The sequence below is a fragment of the Fulmarus glacialis genome, unplaced genomic scaffold (genome assembly GCF_000690835.1).
Source record: "Fulmarus glacialis isolate BGI_N327 unplaced genomic scaffold, ASM69083v1 scaffold13101, whole genome shotgun sequence".
NCBI lineage: Eukaryota > Metazoa > Chordata > Aves > Procellariiformes > Procellariidae > Fulmarus > Fulmarus glacialis.
Genome location: NW_009194756.1, coordinates 25,381 through 45,671, shown reverse-complemented (window position 1 = coordinate 45,671; position 20,291 = coordinate 25,381). Strand labels below are relative to the sequence as shown.

General features: G+C 39.0%; 1 protein-coding gene across 1 annotated transcript in view; it reads right to left on the bottom strand.

The window, feature by feature from the left end:
* The window catches only part of COL4A1 (collagen, type IV, alpha 1), a 45,721-nt gene that overhangs the window by 1,093 nt on the left and 24,337 nt on the right, over positions 1-20,291 (bottom strand). Inside the window, exons 26-39 of the mRNA XM_009587872.1 lie at positions 19,347-19,477; positions 19,166-19,242; positions 18,309-18,407; positions 17,730-17,780; positions 15,647-15,832; positions 14,842-14,975; positions 11,662-11,734; positions 10,917-10,988; positions 9,075-9,203; positions 7,550-7,648; positions 7,189-7,401; positions 5,500-5,677; positions 2,585-2,699; positions 1,410-1,582 (exon numbers count right to left, since the gene is read on the bottom strand). Coding sequence (XP_009586167.1) covers positions 1,410-1,582; positions 2,585-2,699; positions 5,500-5,677; positions 7,189-7,401; positions 7,550-7,648; positions 9,075-9,203; positions 10,917-10,988; positions 11,662-11,734; positions 14,842-14,975; positions 15,647-15,832; positions 17,730-17,780; positions 18,309-18,407; positions 19,166-19,242; positions 19,347-19,477 — 1,730 coding nt within the window. The remainder of the gene's footprint in view (positions 1-1,409; positions 1,583-2,584; positions 2,700-5,499; positions 5,678-7,188; positions 7,402-7,549; positions 7,649-9,074; positions 9,204-10,916; positions 10,989-11,661; positions 11,735-14,841; positions 14,976-15,646; positions 15,833-17,729; positions 17,781-18,308; positions 18,408-19,165; positions 19,243-19,346; positions 19,478-20,291) is intronic.

Below are 20,291 nucleotides of genomic sequence, written 5' to 3'. Positions count from 1 at the left end.
AGAAACTGCAAACATTTGACTGTTCAGGAGTTTCTGCTAACTCTTGTGACTTTACAGAAAAACGAAAAGCCAGCAAAGGAAATTATGTGATGTCGTATAGAAAGACAAACCAAAATCTTTAGTCTCTAACCTATGATAAGCAGTTACTCCTAGCAACTGGAAATAAAGCATTTTCAGACAAAAGTGTGCTTACATTTAACGCTTTTCTTTAAAAAGGATTATGAGTTTATAGGAAGCTGAAGAGTATTTGTGAATTATGATAGTAGGACAAGTCCCCTGATCTGGGATTATTTTATTAATTCGAGATACAGTTTGTAGCCAGAAAAGGGTATGAAGCTGGCAGGTCTCTGGGTAGGACTCAATGAATACAAACAACTGTAGTGCTGACTCCTCTAAATTTTCCTCTGACCAGCTTTCCTCTTTCCTAGGGAGCCAGTGCTTACTGCAGTGTTGGCAAATGGGCTCTTTCAGTAGTAGCTTTTATGGTTGATGAGATTATCACAGCGCCAGTGATAATCAGTCCCGGTGCTCAATTTTTCTAGCTACTCAGTTGACAACTATCTCATAGACAAACAGCCAAACTGGCTAAACAACCTGCTTCATTTTGACTGAGACAGGCTAAGGAGCATTCACAGATCTAGAAGACATGAAGAGATGAAGGGTACCAAATGAAGGATACCCGGAGTGGCAGCCTGGGCTGCGGTGGAAGAGGATGCTTGCCTGCACTCCAGAGGAATGTCTGATAATCAGGTAAGCTATGCAGACCTGGGAACTGGTCTATATGCTAACATATTAATAAAATTTCATATGGAACAAATTAGACTGTATTGAAAAATACTCACATGCAGGAGACCAGAACAAAGCCTACTACCACTTAATTCCTGAAATTAGAACCTCAGTGGCACTGAAGAAATGCCTAAGGCCTCTGCCTTCAGCTGCATTTTATTCAGACATACTTCCTCCAACATTAGGGAACGGTAAATAATTGTTCAGCTCACTTAGTTCAACAGCTGCACTAATTTCAAGTGGTTCTATTATGTGTTAACATCCACTAGAGGGAATGTTATATTCTAACTTAATTTCAATCAGTACGTCAGCCTATCCCAGTTACGACTCAGTGAATACAATCAAACATAGTGGAAATGCAAACATTGTTAGATTATTCTGAAAAGCAAAATACCAGGTACAAATGACACATTGTAAACACTAACGGAAGATACATTCATTAATTCCCCCAAAAGCTATTATAATTTTTTTCTTTTTGTTACGAAAATCATTAACTGCATATACTAATCAGGCTGGGGCACAGCCACTTCATGAACCATGTATTATATTCAAACAATACTTCTCTTACTCAGCGACAAGGCTTGACTGAGTCTCAAATACTGATAAATAAATCATGAACTTACTTGAACATCTCATTCCTCTCTATAGTGGCAAGCCAGAAGCTGTAAGCATTTGCATAATAATTGCAGGTGCCCCGGCCATGGCATTCAATGAAGGGAGCGCTGCGGAACTCCTCTAGGCAGGAACCAGGAGACGCCAGGGCCTGGCCAGAGCCCTCCGCACCAGCACTGGTGTGCTAGAAAAATGCAAAAGTGTCAGTCAGAGAGGAACTCTTTACCTCTTCTGCTACAACACCTGTTAACTCTCTTGCACAAATATTTCTTCACGTGCCTCTCCTTGTCCTCTGTTGTGTCTGTCTGCTGCTCAAGGAGGACCAAGAAGGTGGAGCTGAAGGGCTCCAGAGGTGGCACTGGGTTCTCTCGCTTAACGGTAGCACAACACACCAGCAACATCAACTTCAGGGCAGCTGTATGCACAGAAATCCTTCAGGACTGACAGTAGGACCCAGGCTACCTCTATGCTAGCAACCTGCCAGGGCCAGCAGTCTGGCTTAGAAGGCACACAAACTGGTATGGTTTATATCTGAATAGCTTAACCCAATTCCTGTCCCACATTACAGTGGCCTCCCTCCTACTGCTGAGTTCTAACAGCTCTGGATCCATACTGTTTCTCAGACCATGCCCAGACTTTGCCTGGGAGAGTGGCTGTTGATATAGGAAGCATGCTAACAACCAACCACTATGGAGGACTACAGAGAGGCCTTCCAGGCCACTCCTTGGCCCTATTTATTTTACTAGTATAGATACAGCTGAAGAAACTGGATAAAAGGTCAAAAATACCATTTGAAAACTGAAGGCTTATTCATCAAAAAAAGGGAAGAGGACAGGCACTGATATGCTACCACTCTAGGAAGCTCCTGCAACATAGATGTAGAAGGGCAATGGAAAATTATGCTTATTTCCACATTTATTCAGCGCTTGGATCCTGTGCTGGAGCTGCAAACAAGAGAGCAAGCTGTGTGCATTTCCCCAAAAGCAAACAACTACTTGCTATTGCATTATCCTCATTTAGTAATTAGCCAGAACCTTTTTAAAGTCACCAGAAAGGGCAGAGGTCTAATGCCCTCCTAAGACCTGAAGTGACATAGTAAGGTATTAACTTTCCCAGAGCAGGAGTGTAGATCAAATGCTTGAAACAAATGCTTTTCTCAGCTCAGAGTATGCCCCAGTGCACTTACCATGACAAAGGAGTAACCAATCCAAAGTGAACTCCAGCCTTCAGGACACGGTGGTATTTGAATTGTTTGACTGTGAACAGCTATTACCATAGCAGGAGCTTCACACACAGAGCATCTAGAAAGACCAAGACATGAATGAGCTATGTGCACTTGAGGATTAATACTTTTTTGTTTTTCAGAAGTTACCTTCTTTAAGGAATCTTGAATTAGAAAATGTTGTGACCTTCAAAACCAAAGGAAAATCAAAATGTTTCGTTTAGAAAAACTGGTTGGTTTTTTTTTCCTCCTCATTTACTTAGGGACAGCTTAACTATTAAGTCTTATTCCTACTAGCCTTCCTGAGCAAAGAACAAGTGACCTTTTATCTGAATATTTAAATGTATTTGTCTTTTTCTAGTCCCATTTGTACTGTAGTTTCTAAAAGAGCTCAATGTCATGAACATGAAAGGCAAATAGGCAAACATTGTAACTCAGCAAGCATCACTTAGAAGTGGTCTACTGTGATCAGAGACAAGAAACAGCAACTCATCATCCTAAACATAGCCCTGAGTGACTTCCAGAGAGAAAGCCATCTCTCTGGAAAATGTCTTACAAAGGTAATCACTAATAATCTAATCTAATGCAGACTCTTCCCCATGCATTTTCCTTGAAAGTGGCTTTTATGTACAGTTGTGGTCTTTATCTCCAGTAAGAGATTTCTAGCAAAGTAACTTAACAATGAACTTGAAAGCAACTCTACAGAAAGCTATGCTGCACCAGTTCTTTTACTTTAGATAAATTCATTGTGTCTCAGAACTGTCTCGTTACTGAATAATCCAATGACCAATCGTTCCTTCACAGCAGAATCACAAAAAATGTGAGTTGGGCTGGAAATTTTAATATGGGAGCTGGTAATAAGGAATTTGGTAGATATAATCAATTTTTTCTTGTACAACTCCTAAATTGACCACTGCAGTTAGCAATGATGAAAATGATTCAAAACAGATACTTAGAACTAAACTGTCTGATTCCTATTATCAGAGCGGTGAAAAGAATCAAATGCAAAATGGATTAAGTTGAATTCTGGAAAATGCACAGAAGCAAAGGAATTGAGAATGAAAGCCTTCTATTTCTGACTTGTGAAGACTGCTTTCATACCTACTGCCTTCATCTTTAGTGCAGAAGCAAGACAGTTATTTTAAGAAACACATCAATGAAAAAGTAAGTTAAAAGAAGAACGTAAAGCTGCCTCTGTTCTTGGAGCTCTGCTTTGCTTCAAGAGATTTCTGGTATTTCAGTGGAAGACCTTACATGAAAAGAAGTCCCATGACCCAAGGCAGCAAGTGACACTTCTACACCTTTTCAACTTTTGGACAGGGAAAACTGTTGGTTTAAAAGCTTCAACTAATAAAATAAATTGAAAGAACAGTCTTCTCAGATTCCTTGCTGGTTTGAAAAATGTGTATTACAATTATCTCACTCTCTGCTATGGCTAAAAGGAGAAAAACACATATACACACACATGCACACATATACATATATATACACACACACACCCCCCCCTGCATTTTTATGGTGCAAAAGCTACTTTATATGCATAAGATAAGGCAAAATGTTGTTGGGTACCTCCTTGAGCAAGAGTTTCAAAAGTGATTGTTAAAGGTTATTTTGGGCGCTTGATCAGGGATTGCATAAAAGGCACATAAATTTCAGAGGTTGTAATTAGAATTTTTCTGAAAGTCAACCCCCTTTCATTCACATCCAATGAACAACCAAAAAAGTAAGACCAACAAAAACTATAGTCTCTATTGAGAATCTTGCCCTCAATCTGCCCGCTCATTTTCAAGGCATACCAATTTCTATGGCATTAAACCAAAAATAGAGTACAGAGTACAACTGCAGACACAAGATGGATTCTATTATGCAAAATAAATATCAAAAGTTTTACAGTAGAGCCAAAGAGTTTTTTGAACATACCCAGATGTCAAGACTACAACCCACTGATGATTTGAATTGTCCTTTATCTTGGATGGTATATACAGACCCGAGAAAACAGTAACAGCAATCTCCACTCCCATTCACTTTATATGGCAGGAAGAGGGATCAGCAAGAGCTGATACAGATTAGAAGCAATGATAGGAATCATAGTAATGCCTATATCTAATGATTATCTTTTAAGTTATAAGTTCGAGATACCCTTCTCAGATCTAACGACAGTGGTACAGTTCACGCTCTTGCTCACACCTCTGCCTTCAGTACTGGGCATATTATGCCAGAATAGTTTCTGCTAGTGGCCTTAAAATTTAAAATGGACCAAAAGTTCAACATGTTGGATTGATGCAGAACAGTTATGTCTGATATAAGTGCCACATTTTATGCTAGCTGAGAATCTGGAATTATTAAAAAATAGATGATTGATTTCGCAACTGTTTCCTTTAATTCAGACAATAAGGGCTGTATTCAAGCAGTATGTCCAAAACAATGGAAGAAGCCTGGCAGTCTACTGTACAATAAATAATGCTACTATTTTCAAACAAAAGGAAACTGAGCCCTAAAAAGCTTCTAGCTATGGCTAGTCAAAAAAAGAATAATTGTTTTGGACACAAATTGTGAATAAATTCAAAACTTTTTCTCCTTCAAAGTACATCATAGCTTTTGCAAAACATAATTTCAAAGTAAATCTTTTCATTTCAATTAGACTCAAAATAGACTACTCTATTTGTTTGGGTTTCCCCAAAAATTGATTTATTTTTGATCAAAGTCTAAACTGAAAACATGCATACTTTGAAACATTTCATCAAAGGAACTCAGACTTTAAATTTAAAGGCAGGAAATAAAAATATACAGATTAAAAGCCTTTTGCAAAAAAATAAAGTACAATATGCGCTTTTCACAGGCTTCTTCATTTTATAAACACAACAGAACTGAAACCGTACCTGCTGATGAATGGTCTGATATTATCACCAGTGATAGGAGCCATATTCATTGGCATGGGTTCAGGAGTGGACAGCCAGTAGGAATAGTCATTCCTTGATGCGAAGTTACATACATTGTTGATATTGCAGAATAAGAAAGGCATGGTACTAAATTTACGAAGACAGCTTCCTGCCGTGCCTGAAATGTTAAGTTACTTGTTAACCCATTTTTGTTAAACCATTTCCAACTGCCAAACAAGTATTTCCAGGAGCAGCTAAAAAGTAGATGACACTTGCTCTGGAGGGCCCAGTTCTCTCAGAGGAAGTGACTTCTCTTAGCTCCATAGGGAAGGAACAGGGCAAGGCAAGGAGTAGCCCAGTCTTGCCTGTAGAATTATGGAGTAACTTAGGTTGGAATAGACCTCTAGAGGTCATCTATCCTAATCCCCTGCCAGTTAGATCAGGTTGCTTGAGTCCATAGCCAGTTGAGTTTTGAGTATCTCCAAAGACAGAGATTCAACAACCTCTCTAGGGTACCGTTCCAGTGTTTGAGCATCAGCATGGTAAAAAAGCTTTTCTTTATATTTCACTGGAATATATGTCATACTTGTGTCCATTGCTTCTTCTGTCGCCGAGCCCCTCTGAGAAGAGTTTGGCGCCACCTTCTCTACCCTCCCTGTAGACAGCTGTAGACAGCAATAAAGGCCTCCCCCTGAATTTCTGTGAAGGCTGAGCAGACCCGGTTCCATCAGACTGTCCAGACCCCACTAGCCATCTTAGTAGCTAGTTGTTGTATTCACTGTGGTATATCAAGGTCCCCCTTGTTCTGGGAGGCCCAAGTCTGGGCCCAATATACTAGATGTGGTCTCACAACTGCCAAACGGAGGGGAAGAATCACTTCCCTCCATCTGCTGGTTGCACTTTTGCCAATAGAGCCCAGTAGGTTGGGCAGTGGGGAATGGGGTAGTTGTTGCAAGGGCACACTGCTAACTCATGTTCAGTGTTGCTCACCAGGACTCTAAGATCCTTTTCTGCAAAGCAGCTTTCTAGCAGTCTGTACTGCTGCTATTGGAAATAGCAGTCAGTCCCCAGTCTGTTCTGTTGCACAAGGTTATTTCATTCTAGGTGCACCCCTTTGCATTTGCCTTTACTGAACTTCCTGAGGTTCTTCTCAGCCCTTTTCTCCAGCTTGGCCAGGTCCCTCTGAATGGCAGCGGTGTCCACTAGGGAATCAACCATTCCTTCCAATCTGGCATTACCCACAAAGTTGCTGAGAGTGCACTCTATCCCATCACCCAAGTCATTAATCAATTCATTAAACAGTACTGGCCCAGTACTAATTCCTGAGGGACATCACTAATCAACAACCACCACTCAGACTTTGTACATCTGATCACATCCCTCTGAGCCTGATGGACCCACCAACTTTCCAGTCACATTATCATGTACTTAGCCAGGCCATATCTCACTAATTTGACTACAAAAATATTATGGATGACCATGTCAAAGGCTTTGATAAAGACTTTCTTAAATAAACTGACACTGTTTCCATTATACACCAAACCATTATTTATACCAACCTAGAAGGCATAATAAAGCACCAGCTAGCCAAGAATTATTACACAGGTTTGTTCAATACGGTTCTACAAATGAAAGAAACATTTGGTTTGTAATGAACTCTAATTGAATTCTAATTTGGTCTCTACTTACCCAGATCTTGGCCATGTGCTCTTTCATTGCCTTGCACATAAAGCAAGGAGTAGCCATGGTAAATCAGCCTTGTTCCAAATGGACACGATGGTTCTTCAATGGTTTGACTGTGTCTGGTAACAAGGAAGCCATGAGCAACAGATGGTGCACCTGGTGGGCCCATAGCCCCAGGCAAACCTTCAGGGCCAGGTGGACCAGGGAATCCTCTGGGCCCTACAATACAGAGAGTCTCCTTTTATCTCTACAGACAGCAGTACTCTGCCTACATAACTAAAGAAGTGAAATTAGATACATTCACACCTAATCTCCTATGTTATTTTTCTATGAAGGAATCAAGTCTTTGAAGAACTCATGGGCTTACCTGGGGGACCATAAGGACCAACTTCGCCTTTTTGCCCAGGTTTACCATCAAATCCTGGACTACCAGGTGGTCCAGGTACACCTGAAGGTCCTGTCACCCCTGTTGAAAAACAAGGAAAAGTTATTACTGAATATTACTTCATGTTAGTTCTGACTTTTTGGCTTTTAATACAGTATGGCACAGGCACACCTCCGCATAAACTCAGGCAGATTCAGTGCGTATATTTCAATATCTAGAGCACATATGTGGGTTACTGCAGGCGAAGTGATCATAGTAGAGAAGAACAAGAAGTAAGCAGAGGGTGTGCTTCTAAAATAGCCAGTATTCGCCTGGAATGTGAAAAGGAAGGGCAGCAATCTCTTCCCTCTCTGCTTATCATATGACTGAATCAAAATTAGACCATAAAAAAGTAGGGTCATGAACAGTGGGAAAATCAGTATTCTCTTAGCTTCTTCCCAAAGACATATATTATGTCTTCCCTTTATCGATTTCTAGGGATGCTTTGAGTCCTACATAAAATCAGTAACTCTGACTTTGGGAAAAAGAAGTTAACACCATCAGCACCATACCAACATTTCTGTGACACATCAGAAGCTTTAGATGGTCACAGCTATCCTTTTCCTGATCACTCAAAAAGCAATATTTTGTTCATGTATTGAACTGACTACCAGAGAACAGCGACAGATCCCATACAAGCAAACCCATGCTGTGTTCAATCACTGGGATTATTTCATAGCTATTTCCTAATGAACAGCAGTTGCAGAGTTGTAACCCCATCTTCAAGAGCAAACTTCCATATCTATATCTTATATTAAATAGAAATAATATCTTATATTAAACAGAAAGAAGATATTAATTATATTCCAGCATAATTCCCCACCATCTTCTTATAAAACAATCAGGAACAAAGCTTTCTCTTAGAATCTTAATAGCTTAAGAACACAAGTCCCCACTCTCCATGTCCTGTCATTCTGAAGGACATGTGTCCTTACACCAGCATTTCATTTGTCTTACCCTTTGCTCCATTCTCTTATTCCCTAATGTGTTTAATTTTTGCAGTTCACCTTTTCTTTATAAAAATTGCAATGTCTGGACTAAGAGACGAAATCTAGGACTATGGAACAAGTCCGCTCCAAGATTAAAGTGTTTTTCCTCATCCTTGTCTTCTCCCAGAGACACGCAGTAATTAAGTTTGGATTCAACACTAAAGACAGAAGATACCTTAACAAATACATTCTGTATTATCTGGATGAGCAGTATGTTGCAAGTCATTCTGCTTACTGCTGATCTCAGATACTGATGTGATGACTGTAGAGTGAGAGCCTATAAAAAAAATCATTAGGAAGGCATCTGTTTCTGAGACTCCTTTGGATGAACTTCAAAAAGGACTCTCTTCCTCATCGCTGACACAATTTAAGTGGCTTATAAAAAGCTGGATAATATTATACCAAAAATCTTCTAGCGTCTAGCCTACCATTTTACATTACTTAAAATGTATTTCTACTGGCAAGTTAGAAACTCTCACCTTGCTGTCCTTTGGGACCTGGAAGTCCCGGGAATCCTTTGAGACCAACTGGTCCTACAGGGCCAGGTAAGCCAGGATCCCCTTTAACAAGCTGAAAAGCACCTGGCGGGCCTGGTGGGCCTTGTAAACCTGCCAAAGTTAACAGGAAATCAGCACGTATTTAGTATTGCACAATAAAAAAGTGAGAAAACAATGTTACCTTGTATTGCCATTTATGTAGTCAGAGAATAGACAGAGCCTATAGCTAGAAGATATCAATGTGTCTAAGACTTTGTATGTTCATTAAGTAGGGTCATACCTGTTAAGAAGCCAAACCCAAAGCTGACTGAGGGTAGAAGACAACGGGGTTCAAGGCACAACTGGGGAAACAGCCTGGGCTGGGCCTCTGCCACTGTCAAGCCTCTGGTAACCCCTAAGTAGCTGCACATGCTGCTGCTGAAAACCATATTGCTACCTCTTACATTCCCATCTCCCAGCGGACAGGACCCACAGACAGCAGGCCCACAGATGTAGCTCTGACCAGAAGCACTGCGACCAGGGTGCGCAAACAGTGAGCTGCATCTGCTGGGGGTGGCATTGGCAGTTTGCGCAGCAGTTTGCTCAGAAGAGCTGTACGCTCTGCCAGTTATCAGGCTGCTGCCTGCTTTGCTTATCAGCAGGCTTAGGCTGCAGTCTCGATGGTCACGCCAACTAACTGATGGCTGTGCAAGCCTACCCAGAAGCTTGAGGTCTCCAGGGAATTAGAAGTATAACATCTTTCAAAAGAATTATCATTTTTTAAGTGGATTCTTTTTCTAAGTACTGTAAGGAGACTGTGACCTGCTGAAAGAAAATGGTGTCCAACTGCAAGGCTGTGGCTGAAACCCAAACGGAAGCGTTACAGCCTACCTGTGCTGACGTTTCCACCCTAACAGACCTCCCAAGGACTGAAATAGCTGTCCAGATCTTAGGTTGCATAGAGTCCCCTCAGCAAGTTTGCGGATGACACCAAGCTGAGTGGTGTAGTCAATACCCTTGAGGGAAGGGATGCCATCCAGAGCGACCTTGACAGGTTTGAGGCGTGGGCCGATGTGAACCTCATGAAGTTCAACAAGGCCAAGTGCAGGGTCCTGCACCTGGGTTGGGGCAATCCCCAGTATTAATATAGACTGGGGGATGAATGGATTGAGAGCAGCCCTGCAGAGAAGGACTTGGGGATACAGATAGACGAAAAATTGGATATGAGCTGGCAATGTGTGCTCGCAGCCCAGAAAGCCGATCGTATTCTGGGCTACATGAAAAGCATGGCCAGCAGGTGAAGGGAGATGATTCTCCCCCTCTACTCTGCTCTCATGAGATTTTAAACAGAAAGAGGGTAGACTTAGATCGGACTTAGGGAAGAATTTTTTTTACCATGAGGGTGATGAGACACTGGAACAGGTTGCCCAGAGAAGTTGAGGATGCCCCATCATGGGAAATGTTCAGTCAGGTTGGATGGAGCTTTGAGCAACCTGATCTAGTGAAAGATGTCCCTGCTCATGGCAGGGGGGTTGGACTAAATGAACTTTGAAGGTCTCTTCCAACCCAAACCCTTCTGTGATTCTATGGTTTAGGATACCATTTAAAGATTCTAATAATGACAAAACCTCAGTATTGATTTTTCAGAGCAGGAGATAAATACATTCACTCTCTACCCAATACTTAAATCTAATCTGACCATTCAGATGCTGATACCATGATATCTGGTTTCATATTCTACCTTTTTACACTGAATAAAAGGGGGAGGGAGATATCCATTGAGGAGTCACAAATAACCATTTTAACAACAACATCTGGGGAAAAAAGCAAGTCTTTATATTATACCTTTAGATCCAGGAAGACCTTGGTCACCTCGCTCACCCTTAAGGCCTGGGAAGCCAGGAGATCCTTTTGGACCTGAAGTCAAAGGAAATATTTACATGAAAATTCAATAATTTCTTGATTTGGAAGGATATGTGCAGAATAACCATGTACAACCCCATAATCATGTAAGGGCCATGACTTTATTCACGCAAGTACTTTTTAACTGTTTGCAAGAACAAGATACAAACAACAGCACTAAGTCACCAAAGAAATTATGACTGAAAACAAATTTATCTTACTTTAATTAATAGTATCTTTCTGTAAATTATAAGAATTAATTTTTTTCCTATTAATAACTGCATTTTTTATACACACAGTGTTTTCGCGTATATGATGGTGACAGTAGCAGCAATATAGTCAACAATGGAGACATACTGAGCCCGTGTTTCCTCAAATATAGCTATAATATTTGCCTCTCCAATTTTCAAGAAAATCTTGAAGATTCTTGACTGGTAATGTCTAAACAATTGATTTTACATCCACCTTTTAAAGCAAGTGCACACTTAAAATTGGCAAAGCAAGACAACAGGCAAAAGTCAAAAAAACCTTGACAAAAATCTTGATGTTCTTGTATGCTATTTGATGCAGCTTTCAATGTCCTGTTTCAATAATTTGTAAATAGAGTCAACATTCTTTGAGCATCTTTGAGGATATGAAAGAGACATCTTTGCATACTTTTTAGGAATATGATAAATTTTCTTCTCACCTGGAACGCCTGGAACTCCTGGAGGTCCCAGATCACCCTTTTGACCAATATCTCCTGGTAAACCAGGACTACCCTGTATAAAAGAAAATGTGAAGTATAGTTATCCTACAATACTATGATATGACTCTTAAAGAGGCTGTATATTTTTAGAAGCCTATGAAAAAAAAAATTAATATGAGAGAAAAAACACTAAGTTTAAGGAATGGTTATTCTCTACCATGATTAGATGAGAAGCTTCTCTTACAGGAACAAGTGTGACACCTTGTTCTTACTAAACTATTTTTTGCCTTACAAAGATACTAGATCAGAATAAGGTCTCACTAACAGTATAGCTAATAAAAAGGTTCTCAACCATAGACCATATTGTTATGAAAAACATCAGTAAGCACAAATCTCAGAAAATACTAATTTCAGCACAGCCCCAGCAGGTGGTTGCTAGTTAGATATTTAAATGCAGTAATTCTAGACCACAGCAGACTTGAAAACTTCTACATTCACGTGGAATGAAATTAAACGTGCTCAACAATTTATAAACCTCTGAAGATTTTCACTTTTCAACAGGGCTAAAATACTCAAGGACTTAAATACTTAAAACACAATGTGAACTCCTTCTGCCTTCACTATTATAAACTGCTCCCCTGAAATTAATGGCAACAAGTTGATTGTAGCCTCACTTCAAGAAAAACCATGCCCATATTTCAAAAGACACTGTAAATAGTCATTTAAATGACTGCCAATTTCCTTTTCTTCTTTTGTCTGTTGCAGATCATCTGCAAAAAGCTTGTAAGCATAGTTTAGAGTTTCTCCTTGGCAGAAGCAATATGATAGTCCCCTATATAATAAAATGTGGAACACTGGTGAAGGAAAGAAACAAAATCCCTTTGCTAAGTAACTTACTGATCAGAGGTTGGAGATGTGAATTGTGTACGCAGTGAAAAATAATACCAATGATAGGATTCATCTCATCATATTTGGAGAGCAATAGAATAGACACACACAGGAGTGATTCTTCATTTGATCTAAGTTAGATGTTTATATTAAGGTGAGAAGAATGGCTCCCTACAAACATCTAATTCTTTCCACTGATTATAAAGGGAGAAGAGATGACTAGCTCAAAAATGGATGTCAACAGTGAGACTTCCAAAGTTAAACAAAAGAAATGCTACCCTCAGAGTGGTAAGGGAGGTATTAATGAAGTAAGGTTCCCTGATTTCCTTCAGTCACATAGTCACAGTATGCAGTATTGTTTAAGAAATGGCCCTCTCTTTGTGTCATAACGTGAACTTCTGTAGCACAAAACAGGAGGGCTAACATTCATTCAGAAGACAGTCATGAGTCAGACAATGTCATTAAAAGAGGTTTTTTAAATAACTTTTTTTAGGTTATAATTATGAAATGGGATTATTTATAAGAGGAGTTTATTGGAAGCTTTCCATCAAAATACTTTTTCCACAACAGTATGCAGTTTCTTAAACTTCTTTTTTTCCCATCAGATATAGCTTGGCAAACAACATTTTGTTTTGGATCTGTTCCAAACAAAACAAAACTATTTCAGTTCATGGAAATGATGAAAATGTTTCTTTTCTCATTTCAACGTTAAAATGCACAGAAAAACCCATGGGATTTGTATTTCACAGTCTGATCTCTGCATTCACTTTTTTTAGATAGGATTTTTGGACAGGCTGTGTCACCTATGTTGTAGCAAAATCTCCTTTCTGATACAGGTTACCATCTACCTGGAGACCTGTATGAGCAATTGAGCTGTAATCAGGGCAGGAGCCTGTCACATTGGGGAGGATGAAAACGTTAGAAACCCATCTTAGTATGTATCACCAGAGGAAGTTTAATATTGAAATAACTCTCACTGGAGCATTTCACACTGAGTTAACAATCCAATACCATGCATTGTGGCTCAAGCATAGTAAAACATTTTCTTCTGACTGAAGGCATGGAATCAAAATCCTTTGGCATTTCCCATTCTTGATAAACAAACAGTCCTGGACTGGAATATCAACCTGTGGAAAGCTTCAGAATTTCCTGGGGTATAGAAATTTAGCAGATTCTTCCCTCTGCAGAAGTACTGCAAATTCTTAAAATAGGGAAAATATACTGGAATGTTATTTTGAAATTTACTGCCTTCATAGCTGGTATGGTATGGTATGGTATGGTATGGTATGGTATGGTATGGTACGGTATGGTACGGTACGGTACGGTACGGTATGGTCTGGTCTCAAAGATAAAAAGGCATAGCCGAGATCTAGTGTCAGAACACTGAAGCAAATCTGTGAAGTGACTCCTGGATGCAGAAAAGGATGCAGCAGATCTTTGCATTATCAAGAACAATGTGGACCTTTTAAGTCCACTATCAGTATCTTGCTTTTCACATCAGTATCTTATTCCTGAGTCCTCCTTCCTTTTGTACAGGAATTGTTGAGTTATACCTACCTACTTTCTTATTCCTTCTTCCATAAATTTTATTATTATTATTTTCTTAATAGGAAAGAGGAAATGAAAATTTAAAATATAGAGTGTATTTTTCAGTGTGGAAAAAGGCAGCAGACACTCTGAGAGAAAGATTATAGAAGACCAACTATTCTGGGTAACTGTCCTATTCTACTTCATTCTCCTTAATATACAGAAAAGAGACTGGTTCAGATCAGGGAGAATGAATAATATATGACAACAATGTATTAATAGCATTGCCTGTTTGTATTTCTAAATCAGCAGCTATATTTCATCACTGACAGTACTGAAAGTGCACTTTATTTGAAAGGTTTCATAACAAAACCAAACAGTTCAGGTATTTTCAGAAGGCAATTTATCGTGAAATATGCAACCTTTAAAATTAACTAATAATGCATTTGCAGGATTTATGGATGTGCTGCAGCCATCCTGTACTGTTAATACACTGTAAATTATATTCTGGGTGTTGTATGTTACCACTCACTATCTACAAATTTCTAATAAGTTCATTAGATCACTGGGGCTTATTGGTAGGCAACCTTTAAAAGGATAGAATTGAAATGTTTTCAAACTGACTTTACATCGTCAGCAGTGAGTCCAAAGGCACTTTGAGCATAAAGTATCATTATTTTAAACAAGAAACATCTATGATTAATATATCCATTAATTACAAGAACCAGCTTTCAGCAAATCTGGAGTGTACTGAAAGTAACTTACTGGCAGTCCCTGAAAACCCGGATCACCTTTGACTCCCGGACCCCCAGGAGTCCCAGGCCAGCCATTACTCCCCTGCTCTCCTTTGGCCCCTTTCAGACCTGGGGGTCCTGGTGGCCCTGTTGGACCTGGTAAACCTACAAACCAGAAGAATAGAGTATTTAGCGGCAAAATTTGTTCAGAGCAGTACCTGATGGAGGAAGAGCTGGCTCAACCTACAGATGGGCACAACCAAAGTAATTATCGTAACAACATTTCAAGAAAATAAGTAGGAGAATCTGCTGCAGGGAGGTCCGTATGACTCCCCATCTGACTGGACATCTATCATTCATTAGTCTGATGGAAAATAGTGGAGAGTTTTCTATATGTGCAGAACAAACAGATGGTATGGTCTCAGGTATGAACATGCTAGAGATATTGCAGCTCTGCTCTACTCTCCTCCTTAACCTCTAACACAGGGCCACTACCAAGGTAAGGCCACACTGGGCCATTTTTAAACACACTAACACTCTAGGACATAGGAACATACAGCCATGGCTGCCTCGAAACAGTAAATAAAGTCCAGAGGGAAACATGGAAATAGGAGGCAAACTTCTCAATGTCAGAAAGACTTCTGGACAAAACGAACTGCCTGAGGACATAAAATCAGGCTGTTATAGGACATAATGCCAAACTGCCTATGAAGGGGAGCTTTCCTCTGATCTGTGAGAAGAGGATAAACAAGGATGTGCAATATTGATTATATTATTAATTAATTAGGTGAGCTTTGATTAACAGCAGTACATTAATACTAAAGATAAAGAATTACCTGGAAGGCCAGGTTGGCCCTGGGGTCCTCTGTCTCCTTTAGGGCCCTCAATTGCACTTCCTGGTAGTCCAGGAAGACCTTGGCTGCCCTTAGGGCCTGGTGGACCAGCATATCCTGGTTCTCCTTTCAGGCCTGGGATCCCCGGACTTCCTGGGGATCCTGGAAAACCCACATCACCTTTCGCACCTAAGATTTGAAACAACCCCCAAAACATGATTAGAGAAGGGATCACAATCACGGAAACCTTCTGCCTTATTATCCACTCATAGTATGCTTTATTCCTTAAGAAAATATTGACCTTGCCTTTATACATTTGTATAAAAATGCAAAACTTTAGGAAAACTATTATTCTCCATGTTATGACATAAAGTATGAGGAAAAGAGTAGTTTGACCGACATATCTTTTCTTAGCTAAACTGATCACTGGGCTATTTTAATCCACTCTAAAAATAGATGAACATTCAGCATCTCTCTATCAGTCCTTCCACAAGGAATATAAAGCCCACAAACCCTTACTCCATTACAATTATTATTGTCATAGCTGAGTAATGGATGTCTTGCTTGACTAAGCACAAAAGGACTTGCTTGTGGAGAAAAAGGGATTTTTTTTTTTTTACTAAGATCTAAATTTAGACACTTAGTACTTACTTTCAGGCTTGTACAAATAGTTAATATTTGCAATTCAGTCAAATTTTAGATCATGATTGAGCAAAAATATAGATTAGCTGGTATAAGTACAATAATAAGAGAAATAAAATGTATAAAGAACACTATCCCTGGCTCTTTACCTAAACAGAACAGGGTCTTTAAATCTTGGACTTGTTTTTTTGGAACTACAATACATTTGGAACACAAATTATGTCAGTTGAATATTTTACTCTAAAACCAGATATTTTTAAATAAGCTGTGCTGACAAAATGAGAGACATGGGTAAGGTGAGAAAAGTGCTCTCATAATCGAGCATTCTAAATGTCTTACTGAGCTATGATTAGAAAACTTGCTTATAAGTTCGCTAACAGTAGGGCTTTCTTAGCAATTAATGACTGTTAATTACTCTGAGATGGTAAATAAAAGATATTCTGAAATTCTGGTTTATCACTTTTGATCGTCCACACAAGTTTCCTGTATTTATAGAATGAATGAGTGAGCCTGATATTTTAAGCTATGTTAAGTTCTTCAAAATCTGCCATGTCATGTTAATTTCACAGGTAGGTTAGCTGAATCTTCTTTGTTTTCTGGATATTTAAAATTGAAAATCCTTTAATTGTACACAATTTCCTTTATCAGCAACCATTTGATATTTCTCCAGTACTGTACCTACTCCAGTCTCATGTCTAGGACATATTTATTTCATAAAATGGAGCATGGTGCATTACAGACACCTTGAACAAGCACTGATTCAAGCCAATCAAGCTGTTCTCACAGCACAGTGCAGTGACACACTTCGCAAAGACCACAAGTGGTCTTGAAATTGTGATAGCTATGTGCCTGTACCCAAGCTAATAAGTCCTGAGTCCAGGTAATAACAATTTTCAGTAAGATCTCATCAGGTCTCTGCTATTTTTTGCATCTCTGCACCATGCTCCTGAGCATAGCTTAGACATGCTCTACTGAGCTATAGAGAATAACTATTTTAGCAATGAATAAAACTGCATTTGGGCTGCACAACAGACTCAGGTAAAAAAATTACTGCAGTATCCTGGCCACAAAACTACTGTCTTCAGCTGTCTGGTGCACAGAGCCTCACTAGGCTTTGATTCTTGCAAAATTAGTAGGAAAACAGAAATACTTGGAGTCAAAAGCACAGCACACAAATACGGGAGTTATTTATATTACCTCATCACAGCACAGCTTGCAGTAAATTCCACACTATGAATAATTACCTATTTTAGGGCTTATCTAACTCATGTCCAAGATGCTGCCACTGTAACAGAAATTAGTATTTGAGCCTCTCAGAGTTTTTGCCTGCTCTGAAAAGGTATAGCATGTAAAAGAATGAAGTAGAAAGTATGTCTGAATTACAGAATTATATTTATAGTATGTTGGGAGGGAGGTTTGCTGCTTGTTTAAAGAAGTGTTTTACCTTTATCTCCCTTTGCACCGGGAAATCCTGGAAGTCCTCTACCTGGAATACCTGTAATATAGAGGCAGCAAAAAATTAGAAGATGGGACGGTACTTAAATTTAGCCTGTAATGAACAAAACTCTATTAAGCAAATATAAAATCTAAATAAATGGTTTATGCAAGAGTTCTTCAGGGCAGAGACTGTCTTTGTTATGTATTGGTATTGTGTCTAGCACAATGGGTGCTAGATCCTGTATGACTGAAAACCCTACCCTAAGAAAAGGCAAGCCTGCTCCATTATTTCACAGCTAAGTTGCAGACTGAAATTAATTCCAAGACACGCCAATTCTTTAAAGTATTGCCAGCTTTTGTAACATAAATTATTTCAAGATTACACTGATTAAACACAGTTGCTCATCTAAATGATTAGCTTTACAATGATGGATGATAGTCAATAGTTTGCAAGACATCATACTAACTTTATTTTTTAAGGTTCCATCCAAAGTACTGCAAACCCAGCACACCCCTCTACCAATTAATCTTGTGTAGTCTCTGTGCATTTTCGTACCCCATAAACTTAACGTGACAGTCACAGTACCTTGTTCACCCTTTGCACCAGCTGCACCTGGAATCCCATCATAACCTGGTTCACCCTTCTGTCCAATGGAACCAGCAGGACCCGGAACACCAGGTTCACCTGAAAAATCATCGCCATTTTCATTTCACCTATGAATAATCAGATGGTTTTTTATACCTTTTTTCCCTCTAAATAAAAGCTTAGCTTATTCTTTGCTGCCACAGAGACCAAGCAGATACTGCGTGATGACTTCAGTGTGACTTTTCTCTGACGTTACTTCTGAAGTAAATCAGTGTGAGACAGGGCTCAAGTATTACAGATTTTGACATAGCTAGTTATCATGAATCTCAGTGAGTTTAGAGTGCAGGAACTCCAGCAAAGACTTGTGAATAGCACAGCCATTGCCCAATGAGATGATGTGTCCTGCAGCCAGTAAACTAAGAACACAAAGCTCCAAGTTCAAAAATGTTGTTATACTCATAACAGCAATGGACTTATTCTCCTCCGTATTCTATTTCCTCTTTAACATCTGTGTAATCATGCTAATGTGGTCATTCAGGTTTGGGCCCATGGATCAAGTTTACTATTTTTAAATGAACTCAGAAACAACAGAACTAATGGCTATAGCAACAACCAGTCTTGTGGAAGGTGGTAAAATCTCTTCCACAAACAGTGCAAAAGAAGTATTAGCCCCACACTACCCTGACTCAGATTTACCTGGGAAAGAGCACTGTCTTTTTTAGCTTATGAAATGAACAAATGTACCAGGAAATATCTGAGGCAAAATGAATGTAGAATACCACAGCATTTGTTTTAGCCACTGTCTGGAGGTGAACAATACTTTAAGTAGCATTTGGTGTTTTACATTTCTTTTCTACCTGGTTCTCCTTTTAAACCTGGAATGCCACTTAAGCCAGGAAGTCCTTTTTCACCCTTTTCTCCATGACGGCCAGGGCTCCCTAAAAAAAGGAAGAAGACATGGGTTTACATGCGGGATATTTGGTATAAGTTTCACACTAATTTTTTGCTGCAATTTCTGTTTTATTAAAGCATAAACACTTGCCTGGAAATCCTGCCATGCCAGGGGATCCTTTGGGACCTGGGGCACCCGGCATTCCAGGAATTCCTGCACTACCCTTTTCACCCTTATCTCCAGATAAACCTGGACTACCCGATCTTCCTGGTTCTCCCTAGAAGAAGCAGCACACATTATAAAATCCACACATTAATTCTGAAACAGCTTTTTCTGTTTGCAATGGTAGATGTCACCCCTCTTATCCATCAGACTTATAAAGAATTTCATTCTTTTTCCATTTAGAAACAAAGTAATTTAGGATTAAATTTGGCATTAAATTCCACTATCAGAATTATTGACTTTTCTAGCAATTGCTTAATACCTACATATGAAAATGAATAGTTTTCTATGCATTTTTATGACGGTTTTTACAAAGTTTTTTCCAAATTAGCCTCTTAACTTACTTATTACACTTAATCATCTTCAAAAAAATCTTTTTTTAACTCTTCAGCAGGTTTGCTACCAGATTAGTAAGTTTATTTTTACAATTTTTACTTTTAAATTCATGATTACTGTCATTGCATAGCTAGGAAAAGGAATGTGAAACAAATGAGAAACCTATTAGAATACTATTAGAAATTAAATTAACTTTACAGACAGTATTAATACAGTTCCCTTTTCAGTCATATCTGAGCATTTTATAGGTTTTTTCAGCTTCCCAGTATCTCTGTAAAAGTACAGAAACACTATTTCAGTGTGATTATTTGCTCTGTTTGTAAGAAGCACTTTTTACTTTATTTAATTTGTATTTTTAAAAGTTATTTCCCTCCCCCACATTTCTAGCACTGTAAATTAGCCTATTCTGAAGAGAGAGAATAAATAAGAACCCTGGAGATAATGGTCCCATCAAACAGAATGCATCTAAACTAAGTTTCTCATCAGGTATTTAAATAAGCATAATAGAAAATATAAAAAAATAGCTTAAAGGC